Source organism: Odocoileus virginianus, chromosome 9, assembly GCF_023699985.2.
Source record: "Odocoileus virginianus isolate 20LAN1187 ecotype Illinois chromosome 9, Ovbor_1.2, whole genome shotgun sequence".
NCBI classification, from domain to species: domain Eukaryota; kingdom Metazoa; phylum Chordata; class Mammalia; order Artiodactyla; family Cervidae; genus Odocoileus; species Odocoileus virginianus.
In genome coordinates, this window is record NC_069682.1 from 28607728 (window position 1) to 28626845 (window position 19118).

The 19118-nt window shown below is 38.2% G+C and overlaps 1 protein-coding gene across 1 annotated transcript in view; it reads right to left on the bottom strand.

Annotated features, from left to right (window-relative positions):
* The window catches only part of CUBN (cubilin), a 255728-nt gene that overhangs the window by 29103 nt on the left and 207507 nt on the right, over window positions 1-19118 (bottom strand). Inside the window, exon 59 of the mRNA XM_020881287.2 lies at window positions 16184-16401. Within this exon, the coding sequence (XP_020736946.2) occupies window positions 16184-16401 (218 nt within the window). The remainder of the gene's footprint in view (window positions 1-16183; window positions 16402-19118) is intronic.

A 19118-nucleotide genomic window follows, 5' to 3' on the forward strand; every position in this document is an offset into this window, starting at 1 on the left:
CATTTTCACTCTCCTCTTTCACTTTCATCAAGAGGCTTTTTAGTTCCTCTTCACTTTCTGCCATAAGGGTGGTGTCATCTGCATATCTGAGGTTATTGATATTTCTCCCGGCAATCTTGATTCCAGCTTGTGCTTCATCCAGCCCAGTGTTTCATATGATGTACTCTGCATATAAGTTAAATAAGCAGGGTGACAATATACAGCCTTGACGTACTTCTTTTCCTATTTGGAACCAGTCTTGTTGTTCCATGTCCAGTTCTAACTGTTGCTTCCTGACCTGCATACAGATTTCTCAGGAGGCAGGTCAGGTGGTCTGGTATTCCCATCTCTTGAAGAATTTTCCACAGTTTGTTGTGATCCACATAATCAAAGGCTTTGGAATAGTCAATAAAGCAGAAGTAGATACTTTTCTGGAACTCTCTTGCTTTTTCAATGATTCAGTGGATGTTGGCAATTTGATCTCTGGTTCCTTTGCCTTTTCTAAATCCAGCTTGAACATCTGGAAGTTCACAGTTCACGTACTGTTGAAGCCTGGCTTGGAGAATTTTGAGCATTACTTTGCTAGCATGTGAAATGAGTGCAACTGTGTGGTAGTTTGACCTTTCTTTGGCATTGCCTTTCTTTGGGATTGGAATGAAAACTGACCTTTTCGGGTCCTGTGGCCACTGCTGAGTTTTCCAAATTTTCTGGCATATTGAGTGACCAAGGACATGAGTTTGAGCAAATTCCAGGAGACAGTGAAGGACAGGGAAGCTGCAGTCCGTGGGGTCACAAAGAGTCAGACAGGACTGACTGACTTAAACAGGCACTGCCTTAAACAGGCACCACTTTTAAGTGTCATATTTATGTTTGCAAGAAAAAAAAATCTAAATTCTAAATGGTTTCTGTATCCTGAGTTAGGTTTTTTGTTTGTTTTTAGTAATTTCACTCAGATTGACTTACCTTAGACATCTCATTTTGAAACTCAGTCTATTTTAACATAGAATATGTACTTAGTCCTGTAATATTTTGGGAAACATTAAGCTAAAATATTAACAGAAACATAATTTCAGCAGCTAATCATGAGCTATAGTCACAAGTAAAAGAGCAATGCAATGTATAGAGAATTTAGGGTAAGGAAAAGGATATCATTAACTTTTAATTTATTTTGCATTATTTTGGTATTACTGAAAACACTTTATGTATGTATTAATAGTCTCTTCATGAAAATGTAGGGCACTTCATGAAAATCAGTCTCACCAACTTTGAAATTTAAAAAATGCCTTATTAAGTAATACACAGTGATATAATCATGTCAATTGATGCAGGAAGAGGATTGACAAGATCCAACATACATCATGACATAAACTAGAAAAATAGAAAGGAATTTTCTCAACTTGATAGAAAGCATCTATTGGATTGGTTAAAAAATTCATTTGGGTTTTTCCATAGGCTATTACGGAAAAATACAAACAAAATTTTTGACCAATCCAATACAAAAAAAACCTATAGTTAACATGGTACTTAAGGATGAAAACTATATGCTTTCTTCCTAAGATCAGGAACAAGACAAGGATATCTTTTTCTCACCACTCATATACAACAAAGTATTGGAAACTCTTGCTATCATAATAGACAAGAAAAAAAAATGCAGACTGCAGAGGAAGAAATAAAACTGCCCCTATTTGCAGATACAGAAAATTCCAAGGAATCTACATAAAAATTCCTAGAATTAACAAGTGAGTTCAGCAAGAATTCATGGTACAAGAACAATATACACAAAAGTCAATTACATTTCTATAAACTAACAATGAACATATGAAAAGTGAAATTAAAAACAATTATTTTAAAGAAGATAAAATACTTAGGTACACACTTGATGAAATATATATATAATTTATGTGCTGAAAATTACAAAGTGTTGAAAAAAATTAAAGATCTACATAAAGAGTGAGACATAAGTATTTATGGATTAGAAGACTCAACCTAGTAAAGATGTCAACTATTCCCCAAAATGATTCACAGTTTTAGTTGTAATTCCTTTCCAAACCCCAGCAAGATTTTTCTGTTGACATAAGAAAGCTTATTTTAAAACTCAAGATAATAGAACATTATTATCATCAAGATAATAGTATATCAGTAGTACACAAAGATAATAGAACATTATTCAGGGCTAAAAAATGAACTATCAAGCCATGAAAAGACATAGTAATATACAATTTAATGTATGTTAGTAAGTGAAAGAAGCCAATTTGAAAAGGCTATATACTGCATGATTCCATCCAGATGACACTCTGGAAAAGGCAAAACTAATGAGACAGTAAAAGGATCACTTATTTTAAAATTTACATTGAAAGGCACAGACTCTTGAATTGCTAAAACAATCTTGACAAAGAAGAATAAATTAGAAAGGATCAGTCCACCTGTTACTACACATTTACAGTCATCCAGATAGTATGATATTAATGGAAAGTTAGATAAATGGATCAATGGAAAAGAAGAGAACACCCAGAAATAAGTTCACACAAATATGTCCAAGTGATTCTTTGTTGTTTACTTGCCAATTCATGTCTGACTCTTTTGCAACCCCATCGACTATAGCCCACGAGGCTCCTCTGTCCGTGGGGCTGCCCAGGCAAGAATACTGGAGTAAGTTGCCATTTCTTTCTCTTAGGAATCTTCCAGACCCGGGCACTGAACCTATGTCTCTACCTGCTTGACAGATGGGATTCTTTACCGTTGAGCCACTTGGGAAGCCCAAGTGATTCTTTACAAAGATGCAAAAGCAATTTAATGGAGGAAAGACAGTCTCATCAACAAATGCTGACAGAGAATTTGGACATTCAGAAACAAAAATTAATGTCAACCTAACCCTCAGATCTTAAATAAAAATTAGCTCAAAATGGATCCTAAACATAAGTGAAAAATGTAAACCCATAATACTTTTAGAGGAAATCAAAGTAGAAAATCTTTGAGACCTTAGGATAAGTAAAGAGTTCTTAGCCTTGTTATCAAAACACTGTACATAAAAGGAGAAACCAATATGCTGGATTTTATCAAAATTAAAAGCTTTTGTTCTAAGAAAAGCTCTGTTAAGAGGACAAAAAGGCAATCTATGGACTGGAGAAAATGTTTGCAAATCACATACCTGGAAAAGACAACTGGTGAGAATACACGGAGAAGTCTCAAAAGCCAACAGTGGAAAACCAAATAACCCAGTTAGAAAATGGGAAAAAAATTATGAACATATACTTCACCAAAGAAGATATACATGTGACAAATAAAGCACATGAAAACTCTTCACCATTAGGGAAATGTAAATTAAAACCATAAAGAGATATTAATACACATCTATCAGAATGGTTAAAATACACACACACATATGCACACACACTCAGTGGTAGCTCATTGTAGAGTACCACACTCCACAATGGAATGAGCAGAGTGAGGGAACCCAGAGTATGGAGAGCACAGAAACGATTCTATAATGACTTTCTAACCAAAGTGATAGAACACAGGTGACAATGAAATAGCATCTTAAAGTGCTGAATGAAAATAATTGGCAAACTGAAACATTATAGTCAGAGAAAAAAAATTCCCACGAAATTTAAGACAGAATCAAAGAGTTTTCAGAAAAACAAAAGCCAAAAGACATTCTTACCAGAATATTTGATATAAATTTAACAAAGCACTAAAGGGAGTTCTTCAAAAAGAAATAAACTGAAGCCAGATGGAAGCATAGAAATTCAGGAAGAAAAGAACAGCAGCAGTGGTAAATATTAATTATGTAAGACAATAGAAATGTTTTATATGCTTAAAACACATGTAGAATTTAAATAATTAAATAATTGCTAATAACAGCACAGAAGGCAGGAAGTGGGTTCATGGATTTAAAATGTTGCATTTGTCATGTCATGGTAAAAGGATTAGTTTTCAATTAGATCCTGATAAGTAAAGAGGGAATGTTATCATCTCTAAGGTAATAACTAAGAGAAACTGCATACATAGGTAATAGTATTTAAAAGAGAGTGATAATTGATTAATTCAGAAAAGGCCAAAAAAGATAGCTAAAGAAACATAAGAACATATGGGACAAACAGAAAACAATACAGTGGTCTATTTAAACCCAATAATGTTAGTAATTTTATCAGATGTAAATATGATACATTCTCCAATAGAAAGACAAAGAAACCAAAACACAAATACATTCTTTGGCGTGTAGAAATGTTCAAAGTGGAGAGATTGAAAAATATGTCATGAATTGAAAGAAAGCTAGGGGAAGAAAGCTATACTAAGTCGGCAATAGTAGACACCAAGGACAAAAAGAAAAACAGACCTCGCAGAATGACATGAGTCAATTCACCAGGAAGACATAATAATTTTAAATGTAGGTGTGCCACACATTACATTGCCTCAAAGTAAAATAAGACCAAAATTTTGAACTATATTGTCCTATATGGGTACCCACTGGGTGACTTAGAGTCACCAAATTCTCCACACCGAAACCAAAAGTTCTTATTTCCTCCTGTGAAACCTGGTCCACTCCTGTAAGTTTATATTTGAATAGTGGTATCACAAGACATTGCCCAGAAACCTTAGTATCATCATGCTTTCCCCTTTCCTCAATTCTTATTAAAAAACCACTATGTCCTCTTGATTCTTCATCTTAAATGGTTCTCCTTTCAGCTTCTTTATTTTTGCATTATCACTGTTATTGTCCCCTGCCTAAATGACTGCAATGCTTTCCCAAGTTTCCTCAGCCTAAAATGCTGCTCCTACTTCAAAACAGACCCTGAAGCTGGGAAAGATTGAAGACAGGAGGAGAAGGGGACGACAGAGGATGAGATGGTTGGATGGCATCACCAACTCAATGGACATGAGCTTGAGTAGACTCCAGGAGTTGGTGATGGACAGGAAGTCCTGGCGTGCTGTAGTCCATGGCGTCGCAAAGAGTCGGACACGACTGAGCGACTGAACTGGACTGAACTGAACTGATCTGACTTCAGAACACCCTCCTCGCAGGTGCTCGAATGTGCTTTCTAACCCAAATCATATTAGGTCATAGGACTCTCCAGCCTCCAGACAATTGATGGTTCTATCTGCTTGTGATACACAGCCCACCATGTCCACCCCTGCCTGTCTCTCCTGTCTGAGCCCCTACTGTCCTCCACCTGACACCCCAAAGCTTTACTAACAATGAGCAGGCCAGTCTGCAACCTCTGAAATGGGAAGCCTCTGCAACTTTGTACAAGCTTTTTCTTCTCCATAAAATGCCTATTTTCCCAACAAATGCCTTCTCAGCCTTCTGAGTTAATATTATTTGTATCTAAAATTTATTCCATTTTAAATGAGTGTCAGGGACTGTTTTAGTTTTCTCTCTACCACAGCTCTATGAGGCAGTTACTATTGGTGGCCCACTGTACAGATGAGAAAGTCAAGAGGATAAGTGACTGTTCATGGTCAAACTTGCTGGGATGTGTAAAGACAGAGTCTGAACCTAGAAAGTCTAGCTCTAGGGCTTGCACTATGTTTATGAACCACTAACTACAATTCAGGGTTCATCATTCTCTGCAGTGCTTTCTGGAAGTTTTTTTCCCTGTGTTTTTAAAAAATTTTACTCAACACCAATGTACTTCAGATCCCTTTCTTCCTGCCTCTGCTGCCCTCTGCACATACTTCTGACAAAAGCATTTGCCATGCATAATTTACAATTATTTCATGACTCTTGAATAAAATTATCAAAAACAAGGACCTTGTTGAATTCATCTTTGTGTCCCCAAAGAAAAGCTCACTGCCTGAATAGTAAATGGTGAATGCTATTCAAGTAATTAAGGAATGCATAGAAAATATATAGATAGTTCTTACTGAATGGATCTTTGCTGTCTAAGTTTATGAGGGGAAATCTTGGGACTAAATATATTTCTTGAATTACAAAGTTGTAACTATGTTGTAAACATATTATGTAATGTCATTATGTAATGTTATAATATGTAAACATATTATGCATGTGTTCATGTGTATGTATGTCTATATATAACTTTTTGGTCTTAGGTATTAGCCTGTTTCAAAGCTAACTTAGTTGACTTTTGTGGCATATCTCATTGTGAAGAAACAATTAGCAGAACAACATTAAAAAATATCATCAAAAGATTTAAAACACTGCCACAGGGGTAGTGTGGGAAATGCTTGTTTAGCTAAAAACTCGAAGTTATAAATGATGTTAGGTCTGTTACTTAAGAAAATCCATTCTCCTAATGCTGAATTTCAGAAGGCAGAGAAAATTTTAAAATTTGTAAAACTTCAGACACTCTAATGATCAGAAACACTACTTAGAAGTAGGACTTTTCTCATCATTGACAAAGTCAAAAGCTAGAAAAAAATTAGAAAATGTTTTATTTAGAGACAGAAGATTAAGTGCAGTGTGCCATTCTATAGTCATAATATAAGTTGCAATAGAAAAGATGTGAAATTCATTAATCCAGACCAAGGATACAATAGTGTCTAATAATGTAAACAAGGACATGGAATTGTTTTGTTGTTCTCAATGATACATTAGATTGCACATTATACTATTAATATTTAAATTGTATGACTCTGATGGCAGAGCTATTTAGTGGAGACAGAGATTATTTCCCCAGTTCTGCTCGAGATGTGCTAAGAGACCCTGCCAAATCAATTTCTGTGTGACTCTGTTTCCCAGTTTGTAAACTAGAGTATATAGCAAGAATGCAAACCAGGGTTATAGCATAAAAATAAATGCCCAAATTCCTTAATTTTGCTGGAATTTTGGGAAAGTGAAAGTCATTCAGCTGTGTCTGGCTCTTTGTGACTCCATGGACTATACAGTGCATGGAATTCTCCAGGCCAGAATACTGGATTGGGTAGCCTTTCCCTTCTCCAGGGGATCTTCCCAGCCCAGGGATCAAACTCAGGTCTCCCACATTGCGGGTGGATTCTTTACCATCTGAACCACAAGGGAAGCCCAAGAATTCTGGAGTGGGTAGCCTATCCCTTCTCCAGGGGATCCTCCCAACCTAGGAATTGAACCGGGGTCTCTTGCATTGCAGGTGAATTCTTTACCAACTATGAGCCATGAGAATTTTGAGAAATTTTTACTAAATTGGAGGCTATAATTTGGAGGTAGAGATTTTTGTTATATAGAAATTTATTACCCTTATATTCCAATGCAATTATATTCCACATACTTGTGCTAATTCTTTGCCATTATGCCGTGCAAAGTTGATATGATAGATGTGATGTTTGCCAACATTAGAAAGATAATGGCTTTTCACTGTATGTGTGTATATGTATACATATAAATATAAGTATTACTTAAAATATAAATACTACAAATATATATAATGTATAATGTATTTATAATATAAAATATATTCACATAAATATCACATAAAATACAAAAATTTGCTATAATACATTATTTATAAACAGTATATTTTATTAAAATATATATTTTCCTTTCCTTCTTGTACAGAGGAAGCAGTGACTCTTACTACAATATTTATATAGTAATAGTAAATTAAACTAGCAGTTCAGATGGTAAAGAATCTGCCTGCAGTGTGGGAGATTTGGGTTCAATCCCTGGTTGGGAAGATCCCCTGGAGAAGGGAATGGCAACTCATTCCAATATTCTTGCCTGGAGAATCTCACGGGCAGAGGAGCCTAGTGGACTACAGTCTGTGATGATTGCAAAGAGTCAGACACAACTGAGCAACTAACACACTGACATAAGTAAATTAAATGCTCTATTTAGGACCAGGTACAAATCAGAGAGATCAAATTGCCAACATCTGCTGGATCATCGAAAAAGCAAGAGAGTTCCAGAAAAACATCTATTTCTGCTTTATTGACTAGGCCAAAGCCTTTGACTGTGTAGATCACAATAAACTGTGGAAAATTCTGAAAGAGATGGGCATACCAGACGACCTGACCTGCTTCTTGAGAAACCTGTATGCAGGTCAGGAAGCAACAGTTAGAATTGGACATGGAACAACAGACTGGGTCCAAACAGGAAAAGGAGTACGTCAAGGCTGTATATTGTCACCCTGCTTATTTAACTGATATGCAGAGTACACCATGAGAAACGCTGAGCTGGAAGAAGCACATGCTGGAATCAAGATTGCCAGGAGAAATATCAGTAACCTCAGATATGCAGATCACACTACCCTTATGTCAGAAAGTGAAGAGGAACTAAAAAGCCTCTTGATGAAAGTGAAAGAGGAGAGTGAAAATGTTGGGCTTAAAGCTCAGCATTCAAAAAATGAAGATCATGTCATCCAGCCCCATCACTTCATAAAAATAGATGGGGAAACAATGGAAATAGTGACAGGCTTTATTTTGGGGGGCTCCAAATTCACTGAAGATGGTGATTGCAGCCATGAAATTAAAATCCACTTACTCCTTGGAAGGAAAGTTATGACCAACCTAGATAGCATATTAAAAAGCAGAGACATTACTTTGCCAACAAAGGTCCATCTGGTCAAGGCTATGGTTTTTCTAGTGGTCATGTATGGATGTGAGAGTTGGGCTTCGAAGAAAGCTAAGTGCTGAAGAATTGATGCTCTTGAACTGTGGTGTTGGAGAAGACTCTTGAGAGTCCCTTGGACTGCAAGGAGATCCAACCAGTCCATCCTAAGGGAGATCAGTCCTGGGTGTTCATTGGAAGGACTGACGCTGGAGCTGAAACTCCAATACTTTGGCTACCTCATGCGAAGAGTTGACTCATTGGAAAAAACCCTGATGCTGGGAGAGAATGGGGGCAGGAGGAGAAGGGGACGACAGAGGATGAGATGGCTGGGTGGCATCACTGACTCAATGGACATGAGTTTGAATAAACTCCAGGAGTTGGTGATGGACAGGGAGGCCTGGCGTGCTGCGATTCATGGGGTCGCAAAGAGTCGGACATGACTGAGCTACTGAACTGACTGAACTGACTGACAAATTGGAAAGCAGGCAGAGTCAAATGAGAAGACGAGAATGAAGAAAAATATCAATAGCTCTATCTCTCCAAAGAATGAGAAAAGAAATGACTTGCTTTTGAGAAAACTCACCCCCAAAATCTCTCATCATCCTGAGTATGTTGACTGATCTATGTGGAAACCATGCGGGCAGATTAGGGAAAGGATGAATTTAGGAGACAGTCCTACCTGATTCCAAGGTTAGCTTTACCTCTTACAAACTCTTTGACTGCAAACAAAGTACTTAATCTCCTAACTTCTCTTTTCCTCCCTTGGAAAATGGGATAATCCATTCTGTCTCAAGGGTGGTTGTGTGGATTAGATGAGCAAACCCATGCAAAGCATCTCTTGTAGGAGCTGAGTGATGGGTAGACAGCCAGGACATCTTTACCTGGGAGTGAGCCCAAATTAAAGCTCCCACACAAAGGTAACAGAACAAAGAGAAGAATATAGTCCCTGATAATGTTTTATCTCTAAACAACTGATTTACAACCAAAGAATCTTCTTCAGTGTTTATGCTGACCAGGCACAAACAAGACAGTCTGCTTGTATGTTCCTGGAAATACTGTATCAAAGCCAGGACCAGTGAATAAGGATAATGATTATTACAGGAAACCCTATGCTTATAAATAATTTAACCCCAAACACCCAGTTGTCTGATGAGATGTGCATTTTTAGAAGGGCTGGAGTGGTTTTGGATATGCAGAATAACTGTTTGCTAGCTTCTTGGTTTTTTTCAGTGCTTTTCAAAGTGTTACCTTATAATTTACTATTAACTCAATTTTATCACTGAGATTGGTTTTCCCGATGACAACCCTAACCTTGGAGGGGCAGCAATATGTTCATTCAAGAGGGGGGTGGAGACTGAGAACACAGACTGATATTGGAATACATTTTAATAAAAACCTTTCCTTTTATTTCAGCTGATCTGGCATTTTACTCCAATTTACTTGCTTCAGTGTGGTTTTGGAGAACTAAGCATTTGGTGGTTTCTTTATCATGGTCCCACAGCCAGGGCTCAGCAAAAAACCCTTGTCAATAAAACCCACAAAGGAGAAATCTTGCCTTTGACATCATCTCCCAAGAGGAACCTAATCACCAGTGAAAGTTGCAGTACTTAAAAAGAGCGGAAATAAGCTTAGTTGAGCTTTCTGCAAATGGGTTTACAATTTCGGCTCATCTCATTGTCAGACTTCATCAGACGGAGCAAATGACTTTCAGAGAACAGACAAACAACACTGCTTTCGTGTAATATCCCCATTACTGCTACACTGAGGGTTACTTTGTAATTAACTACCTTATTGTAATTGTACTTTTAAAAGTAATGTCATCTGGCAGCTAATATCAGGCTGCTAGGAAGGACCAAAGAGACACAGAAACATTGACAGTGTCGCTAAATGTTTTTATGTTTATGGTTTTTTTTTTTTAATGTTTAGCCATAGAACTTTAGAATGCTTCTTCAAGTCCAAACTTCACACCAAAACTATGAAATTTATAAATAACTAGAAGCAAAAATCTGAATGTGAGATGTGGTTATATTTTCCTCCATTTGTTGTGGTTTTATTTTCTATCTTTGGGGCCCCAGGCTGTCATCAGCTTTCTCTGTATACCTTTCCATCTCTCCTGTCCTCTCTTACAAGTAATTCTTGTTCAACGTCTCAACTTCTTCCCACCACTGCCACCTGTTTTTTTGCAGCACATCTGAGAGACAGTTTCCAACCATTAAGGCACCAGGTAAAAATCAAGAGACCAGACACACACGGTCCAAGTGCTGAGTCTGACCTAATTCTCTAAGGATGAAAGTCATCCAGGTCACTACCCCGAGTAATAGCAGAACTGTCTGTACCATGACTCCGTGTTGAGAATAAGACAAATCTAGATATAATATAATATGTAACACATACATAGATTACATAGTGTAATGTAACTTTACATTTATCCATGTATTCTTTAATGAGTTCATATAACCAATACTGATGGAGTAATAGCTATGTGATAGGTGTCTGCCACGTGTGCTAAGTTGCTTCAGTTGTGTCTGACTCTTTGCGATCCTATGGACTGTATGTAGCCTGCCAGGCTCCTCTGTCCATGGAATTCTCCAGGCAAGAATACTGGAGTGGGTTGCCAAACCCTTCTCCAGGGGATCCTCCCAACCCAGGGATCGAACCCATGTCTCTTTCTTCTCCTAGATTGGCAGGCAGGTTCTTTACCACTAGTGCTACCCAGAAGTCCAGGTGTCTGCCAGGCTTTGGAATTTTATTGGAATTTAGCTTCTGATTTTGGCTTTAAGTTATAAAACATACTTGAGGGTTTGCTGGTTAGATTTAAGTGCATGCTGAATATGAAAGAACATGAAATAATTGCACCCAGGAGTGCTGCTATTGATAAGAATGACCCTATTTCCCCTCTTCTGCCTTAGAGAGAGAGTGGAACCTTACAGAAATCCAGACGTTTAATATTACTTTCTGATATATATCAGTCCTCTTTGACATCTCAGGTACTTTACAGAAATTACCTACTGCAACCCCATCAAATTCTTGGAAGACAGAATATTGTAATAATTCAAGTTGACCTTTTTTAGTGGATAAAAGCTGACCATAAGTCACTAAACTTGTTTTCTTAAGTAATGTATTCTGCAGCACTTTAGCATTTAGTGACTATGGTCCAACACAGTCAGTATACATACTTTGAATCACTGATTCTAACCCTTTATCTAGAAGTTTTGTGCCTGATGTGATAAGCATGTCAAAAACAGACTGACTAGACAGTACTCTGGTGTGAGATCAGTAAAATAAGAAGAAAAGGGGGCTTTGATGACTTAAAAACATGTCTGCAGATCTGAAATGCTGGCTGAGTGACTTAGGTAAGCACAGCCAGGGTGGAAGCAAACCCTGGTGGTGAAGGGGGGGCAGGAACTAAGCAAGCAGAAGTGGACAGAATGATGGATACTCACGAGTGTCAGCTGTACCCGTGGGGCTTGCCCACTTCAGCACAATCCATAGGACTGATGCCTGTTTAGACTTCATAGGATTACAGATACCACTGACAATTGGATGAAAGATTTGTCTTCTTTCCAGAGAAAGGCTCAGATCTGCAGATAATTTCAGATATCCACAGATCCCAGGACCTCAGGATGACTAGGTCCCTGGTTATCAGTTATCCAGAATCACTTATTCATGTAGAGTAGGACTGATGGGGAAAGTGAGAAGGCAGGTGTCTTTCACAGGAAAGTGTCAGCCCCTGGGAAGGGCGGACTTTCTTTCCTCCTTACCTTCCACTCCATGCAGGTAGCCCTTCAGAGCAGAAGCTCCATTAAAGAGGAGGACTGATTTCACCACATAGTTCATTAGCAACAAATCAGGGGGATATTTCCCTCAAATTTGTTCTGACCTATTAGCAATATAAATATAACAAATGTACGAGGAGAAGCTACCTAATGATTACATAATTGTATGAGTTGGCACTTCACTGACTTCTGAAAAATTAAAGCAGATTTATATAAAGTATTGTCAAGTGTGGAAGTGAAATAGCAAATTTGTAAAACTCTAGGGTTTAGGTCAAGATGAACGAAATTGAGCTGCTGCCAACCAAACTGGCCTCCATTTCACATCAATTATTTATTCAGGGAAAACACTGCTTTCCAGGCTAAACCAACAGTTTTGGAAACAAAAATTTGCTGTCCCATTCATAAAGTCATTTTTTCTCTCTTTACAGGATGCTCAGGGCAGTTTGAAATGGATGACACTGAGGTGAAAAGTGCATCTTATTAGCCAAGCTTCAGATTTTTATATAGACCTGTAGTGAAAATATCCTATAAACCCTAGAATTCATCATACCCTTTATGGTTCCTCTCCCTTTTCCTCACCAGAAACCAAAAACCAAATCAAACTGAAAAGCTACGCAGAGCAAACAGTGAATTTATATGTATGGTCTTGGAAGGTTTTTAAGATCAAAACAGTACAAAATTTTAATACTCAGGTGTCCAGCAAAAAAAAAAAAAAAAAAAAACTACTAAACCAAACTTAAAATTATTCTTTAAATGTTCCCAAGTAGCTGATGGCATTTATACATGAACAAGAAGTGAGATGGGAACTTCCCTGGTGGTCCAGTGTCTAAGATTCTGTGCTGCCAATGCAGAGGGTGCATGTTCGACACTTGGTCAAGGAACTAGATCCTGCATGTTGCAACTAAAGATCCCACATGACAAAACTAAGGCCCAGTGCAGCCACATAAAGATTTTTTAAAAAGGAAGAGGTGATAGGCATGCAGAGGTAGCACAAGGCTGGTAAGGAATGAAACCCCATTTCTGCTCTCTGCGTGTAAACCTCTTCTCTGTGACCAGAGGAAAACAAGTTATTGACTGAAAGTGTCCAATGTTTACGGGTAATCAGTGGCTTTGACAGTGTACAATTTTTCCTTCTGTGCTACTTCAGTTCAGTAAAATCACATGAAGCCCCAAAATGTCTTTTTGTAGCTCAGAAAAACATCACAATTCATGAGGTTAGGGAACACTGGCTAAGTTGGAAGCTTCACGTGGTGACGACCGTGTAGAATGCTTTAAGATGACTTCAATGATCATGTGAGAATATATTAGGAAAAAGAAAAACAATTTGAAAGCGGGTAGAATGAGCTATGCAATTACATGTCATTTGATTCTAAAGTCTGTGCTAAAAGCATGGATAGATGAGTTCTTTTGTGCAAAAAAAATCTCCAAAGGAAAATATATATCTTTTTTCAAAATAGCCTTCCATGTTTTGTATGCCATTTCACTTAGGCAATTCTATTAAGGCTATGAATGCTCCCTGTCTACCCACAACACTTGCTTTCAAGTTATTGTTGATACAGCCAAGTAGAGTTTCTGATTTTCTGATTCCATTTGTCACAATGTTTGCATTTTATTGGGAAGCCTTCAAAACACAAATGTCTAATTGCTTCCCTCGAGAAATGCATGACAAAAATCACACACCAAATGTAAAGGAGGTGAAGGTAAGCTCTGATTGCTATTGGAGGCATGAAGGTTGGGCACAGCGTGGGGTAAACAGAAAGAAAGAATTTGAATATTGAGGTAGAATTCTTTTTGCAGAAAATGCCCCAGTTCTCTCTGAGTAGTCACAGTAAGTGATTTGTTTTGTGAGCTTTTGTTTTTAGAACATTGATCACTTCTATATTCAAAGTGAAGAATCAGAACACTTCCCAGAGTCAGATATAAATGATCTTAGACTGTGCCACTGATACTACAAGTACAGATAAACAGAGAACAGGTTAGCTACTTTATATTTTAATGAACACAAAGTTCTAAGCTAAAATGGATAACCAACAAGGACCTACTGTGTAGCACAGGGAACTCTGCTCAATGTTATGTGGCAGCGTGGAATGGGAGGGAAGTTTGGGAGAGAATGGATACATGTATATGCATGGCTGAGTCCCTTCACTCTTCACTTGAAATTATCACCACATTGTTAATGGGCTATGCCCCAAAACAAAATAGGGTTTCCCTGGTGGCTCAGACAGTAAAGAATCTGCCTGCAATGCAAGAGACCTTGGTTAAATCCCTGGGTAAGGAAGATCCCCTGGAGAAGGGAATGGCAAACCACTTCAGTATCCTTGCCTGGAAAATCCCATGGATGGAGGAAACTGATGGGCTACGTTCATGGAGTCACAAAGAGTTGGATACGACTAAGCAACTAACACTTTCAATACAAAATAAAAAGCTTTTTAAAAAAAAGTTCTAAGCTCATATTTACAGATAATTATTTCTCAGAAGCAGTGCTATTACAGGGGTGCTATTTTTGATTGAGCCTCTCACCTGGATTCTCTTTCACCTTTCAATGGCTCCCTGACCACTACCTTGTGCCCAAATTGCATCTCAAGCTTCAATTTCCTCCTGTATTTCTCCATTTAGATATCTCATAGGTCCTCCAACCTAAAATGATCCAAACCAAATATAATATTTCTTCCCTAAACCTCAGCTTCCTAAGGCACCACTAACCAGCGAAAGAAAGTGAAAGTATTCATCACTTAATCATGTCTGACTCTTTGCGACCCCATGGACTGTAGCCTGTCAGGCTCCTCCGTCCAGGAGCCTGCCAGGCTCCAGGCAAGAATACTGGAGTGGATTGCCATTCCCTCCTCCAGGGGATCTTCTCAACCCAGGGATCAAACCTGGGTCTTCGACATTGCAGATAGATTCTTTGCCCTTTGAGCCACTAGGGAAGCCCCTACTAACCAGCGAGTCACCCACAAAAAGTCATTCTCAACTCATGTCCTCACTAATAAGCATCAAGTTTCCAACACTGTACTTCCAGAGTATTCTACCTTCTGAGTATCTCTGAGATTTTTCACCTTTCCTTCTGTTTCTATTCCCTTTGTGTTAGTTTGAGCCTTCAACCTTCCTCATCTAGAATTCTGTAATGAGCTTCTTCCTTTAGAGGTTAATGAGTCCTCCAAGCCTTTCTCGGTTTCCTGGATAGCTCAGTTGGTAAAGAATCTGCCTGCAATGCAGGAGACCCTGGTTTGATTCCTGGGTCGGGAAGCTCCCTGGAGAAGGGATAAGCTACTCTCTCCAGTATTCTTGGGCTTCCCTTGTGGCTCACATGGTAAAGAATCCACCTGCAATGTGGGAGACCTGGGTTCGATCCCCGAGTTGGGAAGATCCCCTGAGGAGTGACAGTCTACCCACTCCAGTATTCTTGCCTGGAGAATCCCATGGACAGAGAAGCCTGGTGGGCTACAGTCCATGGGGTCACAAAGAGTTGGACATGACTGAACGATTAAGTACACAGCACCAAACCTTTCTCTACCCTGCTACCACTGTAATCTTTCTAGAAGCAGAGTCTGGACATGCATTACTTAAAATTCTCCCAGGCTCCTCACCATTTTAAGGATAACATCAACGCAGGTCACAAGGCCTTTTTTCTTTTTTTTTTTTTTTATCTAGCCCTTGCTACCTACAGGCTCAACTCCCACCATTCTCATGGTTGATAATGAGACTCAAGTCTCATTTGAGATGGTGCTGTAAACAGACTTTATCTTTTTAAATAGTAGAGAGACACATTTGTTGAGTCATTTTTTTTTTCACTCAACATACCTTGTACGTAATTTTTAAAACCAAAATTTTATGTGACATATTCCTTTAAACCTAAATGAAGAGCAACTTTAGACAGGTGAAAAAAACTAAAGCAGAACAGTAACAGCTATAAAAAACAGATTTACAGGTCCAAAATTCTTACCCAATGTCTGCCGGAAAGTTATCCTCCAACCTCTTGCTGTTTGAATTGAATCTGTCTTGAACACCAGTAACATACTATTATTGCTGCTCTTAATACTTGGTGGAAGGTTGGAGCCACAGAATTGGCCAAGAAGGGGATCACTGATGTTAGAACCATCATAAACTGCCAAGTAGTCTTCAGAGCAGGAAGCCGAGGGAACAACATCAAAATCATTGAACCTGTAAAATGAACCTTGTTAATAATGCTGTTCTCCATTTGTACTTCCATTAAATTATAGCTTTAGCTCTTATTTAAAAAAAAAGAGAAAGGTTAACAAAGCATTCATGATTCACTTGCTAGGAAACATTAGAAACAATATACTATTTTGCTGATCAGTTCATAAGTTTAGAGGAAATTTTTTGAGAGACTAGAATATGGCAAATAGACGGGGAAACAGTGGAAATGGTGAGAGACTTTATGTTTTTGGGCTCCAAAATCACTGCAGATGGTGACTGCAGCCATGAAATTAAAAGACACTTGCTCCTTGGAAATAAAGTTATGACCAACCTAGACAGCATATTAAAAAGCAGAGACATTACTTTGCCAACAAATGTCTGTCTAGTCAAAGCTATGGTTTTGCCAGTAGTCATGTATAGATGTGAGAGTTGGACTATAAAGTTGAGTGCTAAACAATTGATGCTTTTGAACTGTGGTGTTGGAGAAGACTCTTGACAGTCCCTTGGACTGCAAGGAAATCCAACTAGTCCATCCTAAAGGAAATCAGTCCTGAGTATTCACTGGAAGGACTAATGCTGAAGCGGAAATTCCAATACTTTGGCCACCTGATGCGAAGAACTGACTCATTTGAAAAGACCCTGATGCTGGGAAAGACTGAAGGTGGGAGAAGGGGACGACAGAGGATGAGATGGTTGGATGGTATCACTGACTCAGTGGACATGAGTCTGAGTAAACTTCTGGAGTTGGCGATGGACAGGGAGGTCTGGCATGCTGCAGTCCATGGAATTGTAAATAGTTGGACACAACTGAGTGACTGAACTGAACTGATGATAAGCTTTTGGAATATACAGATGAGTAAGACACGGCTCTGGACTTCCAGGGTTTTATGGACATATTAAGGACATATTAAGTCTCTTTGACATTAAGCTTTGACAAGCTGAACTGATACTCATTTATCATTTGAGCAACACTTTAGTTTCCCAGTGTCATTAAAAATATGGTATTTACTCTGCTCCCTTGTTACTTTTGTGACATCAAAAGGTACTATTATCCTATTCTTTATTTATGGGAAGGATGCTAATATAACGGAGTGGAAGAAATGCTGGTTTTAGAAGCAGAGCTTCATTTTCATTCTTACGCTCTGTTTCTTTTAAAATGGACTTTATTCTAAGGTTAAATGAAGCTATATGTAACTAAAACCAAACTAGGGTACCTGGCATAAAGAAGATGCTAAAAAAAAAAAAAGGAAGAAAAGAAAAAGAACAGATCCAACAAAAGATTATTTCTGTGATTTTGAAAGCCAGGAATATGAAATAAGTTATCCCTCAGAAAAAAAAAAAAAAATAAGAAACCAATGAATTAAAGAATGAATTAAATTCTCTTGCATCTCACTTTACTGAGGTAAGCAGTAATTCACACTTCAGATCACTGTAGTCATCATGGGCAGGTTACCACTCATCCCAGCTCTGGACCTTCCTGACATTTATTAGGATTGTCTTTTTGTGACAGACCCTAGAGGTCTGACATGGCCCTAAGAGATACTTCGGCCCCAGAAATATAAACAGTTGTCATGCATATTCCTTTTGGAAGAAGTTTTAAGAACTACTACTTAATGTGCACACTGCCTTCCACTGCAGTGATGGTCATGGAAGCAAATGTAAAATGGGTTTCCATCAACCTGGGTGGCTGAATGACCATGTTAGGAGGTGATTCCTTGCCAGACCACTCTGGACACACTCGTACAAGTGAGAAAGAAACTTGCTGAGTTAAGCTGCTGTGCTTTGGGGTTGTTTGTTATCACTTATAACCTATCTTGACAGATACATACCAGACTTTTCTTTTTATTGCCTAACATAGTACTTCTTTTCTTTTTTATTGAAGTATAGTTGATTTACAAAGTTGTGTTAGTTTCTGGTGTACAGCAAAATGAACCAACTATTCATGTATATATTCTCCTAGATTTTCTTAAAAATTATGATGAAACTAGAACACTTTCTAACACCATACACAAAAATAAACTCAAAATGGATTAAAGATCTAAATGTAAGACCAGAAACTATAAAACTCCTAGAGGAGAACATAGGCAAAACACTCTCCGACATAAATCACAGCAGGATCCTCTATGACCCACCTCCCGGAATATTGGAAATAAAAGCAAAAATAAACAAATGGGACCTAATGAAACTTAAAAGCTTTTGCACAACAAAGGAAACTATAAGGTGAAAAGACAGCCCTCAGATTGGGAGAAAATAATAGCAAATGAAACAACAGACAAAGGATTAATCTCAAAAATATACAAGCAACTTCTGCAGCTCAATTCCAGAAAAATAAATGACCCAATCAAAAAAATGGGCCAAAGAACTAAACAGACATTTCTCCAAGGAAGACATACGGATGGCACAAAAACACATGAAAAGATGCTCAACATCACTCATTATCAGAGAAATGCAAATCAAAACCACAATGAGGTACCATTACACGCCAGTCAGGATGGCTGCTATCCAAAAGTCTACAAGCAATAAATGCTGGAGAGGGTGTGGAGAAAAGGGAACCCTCTTACACTGTTGGTGGGAATGCAAACTAGTACAGCCACTATGGAGAACAGTGTGGAGATTCCTTAAAAAACTGGAAATAGAACTGCCATATGACCCAGCAATACCACTTCTGGGCATACACACTGAGGAAACCAGATCTGAAAGAGACACATGCACCCCAATGT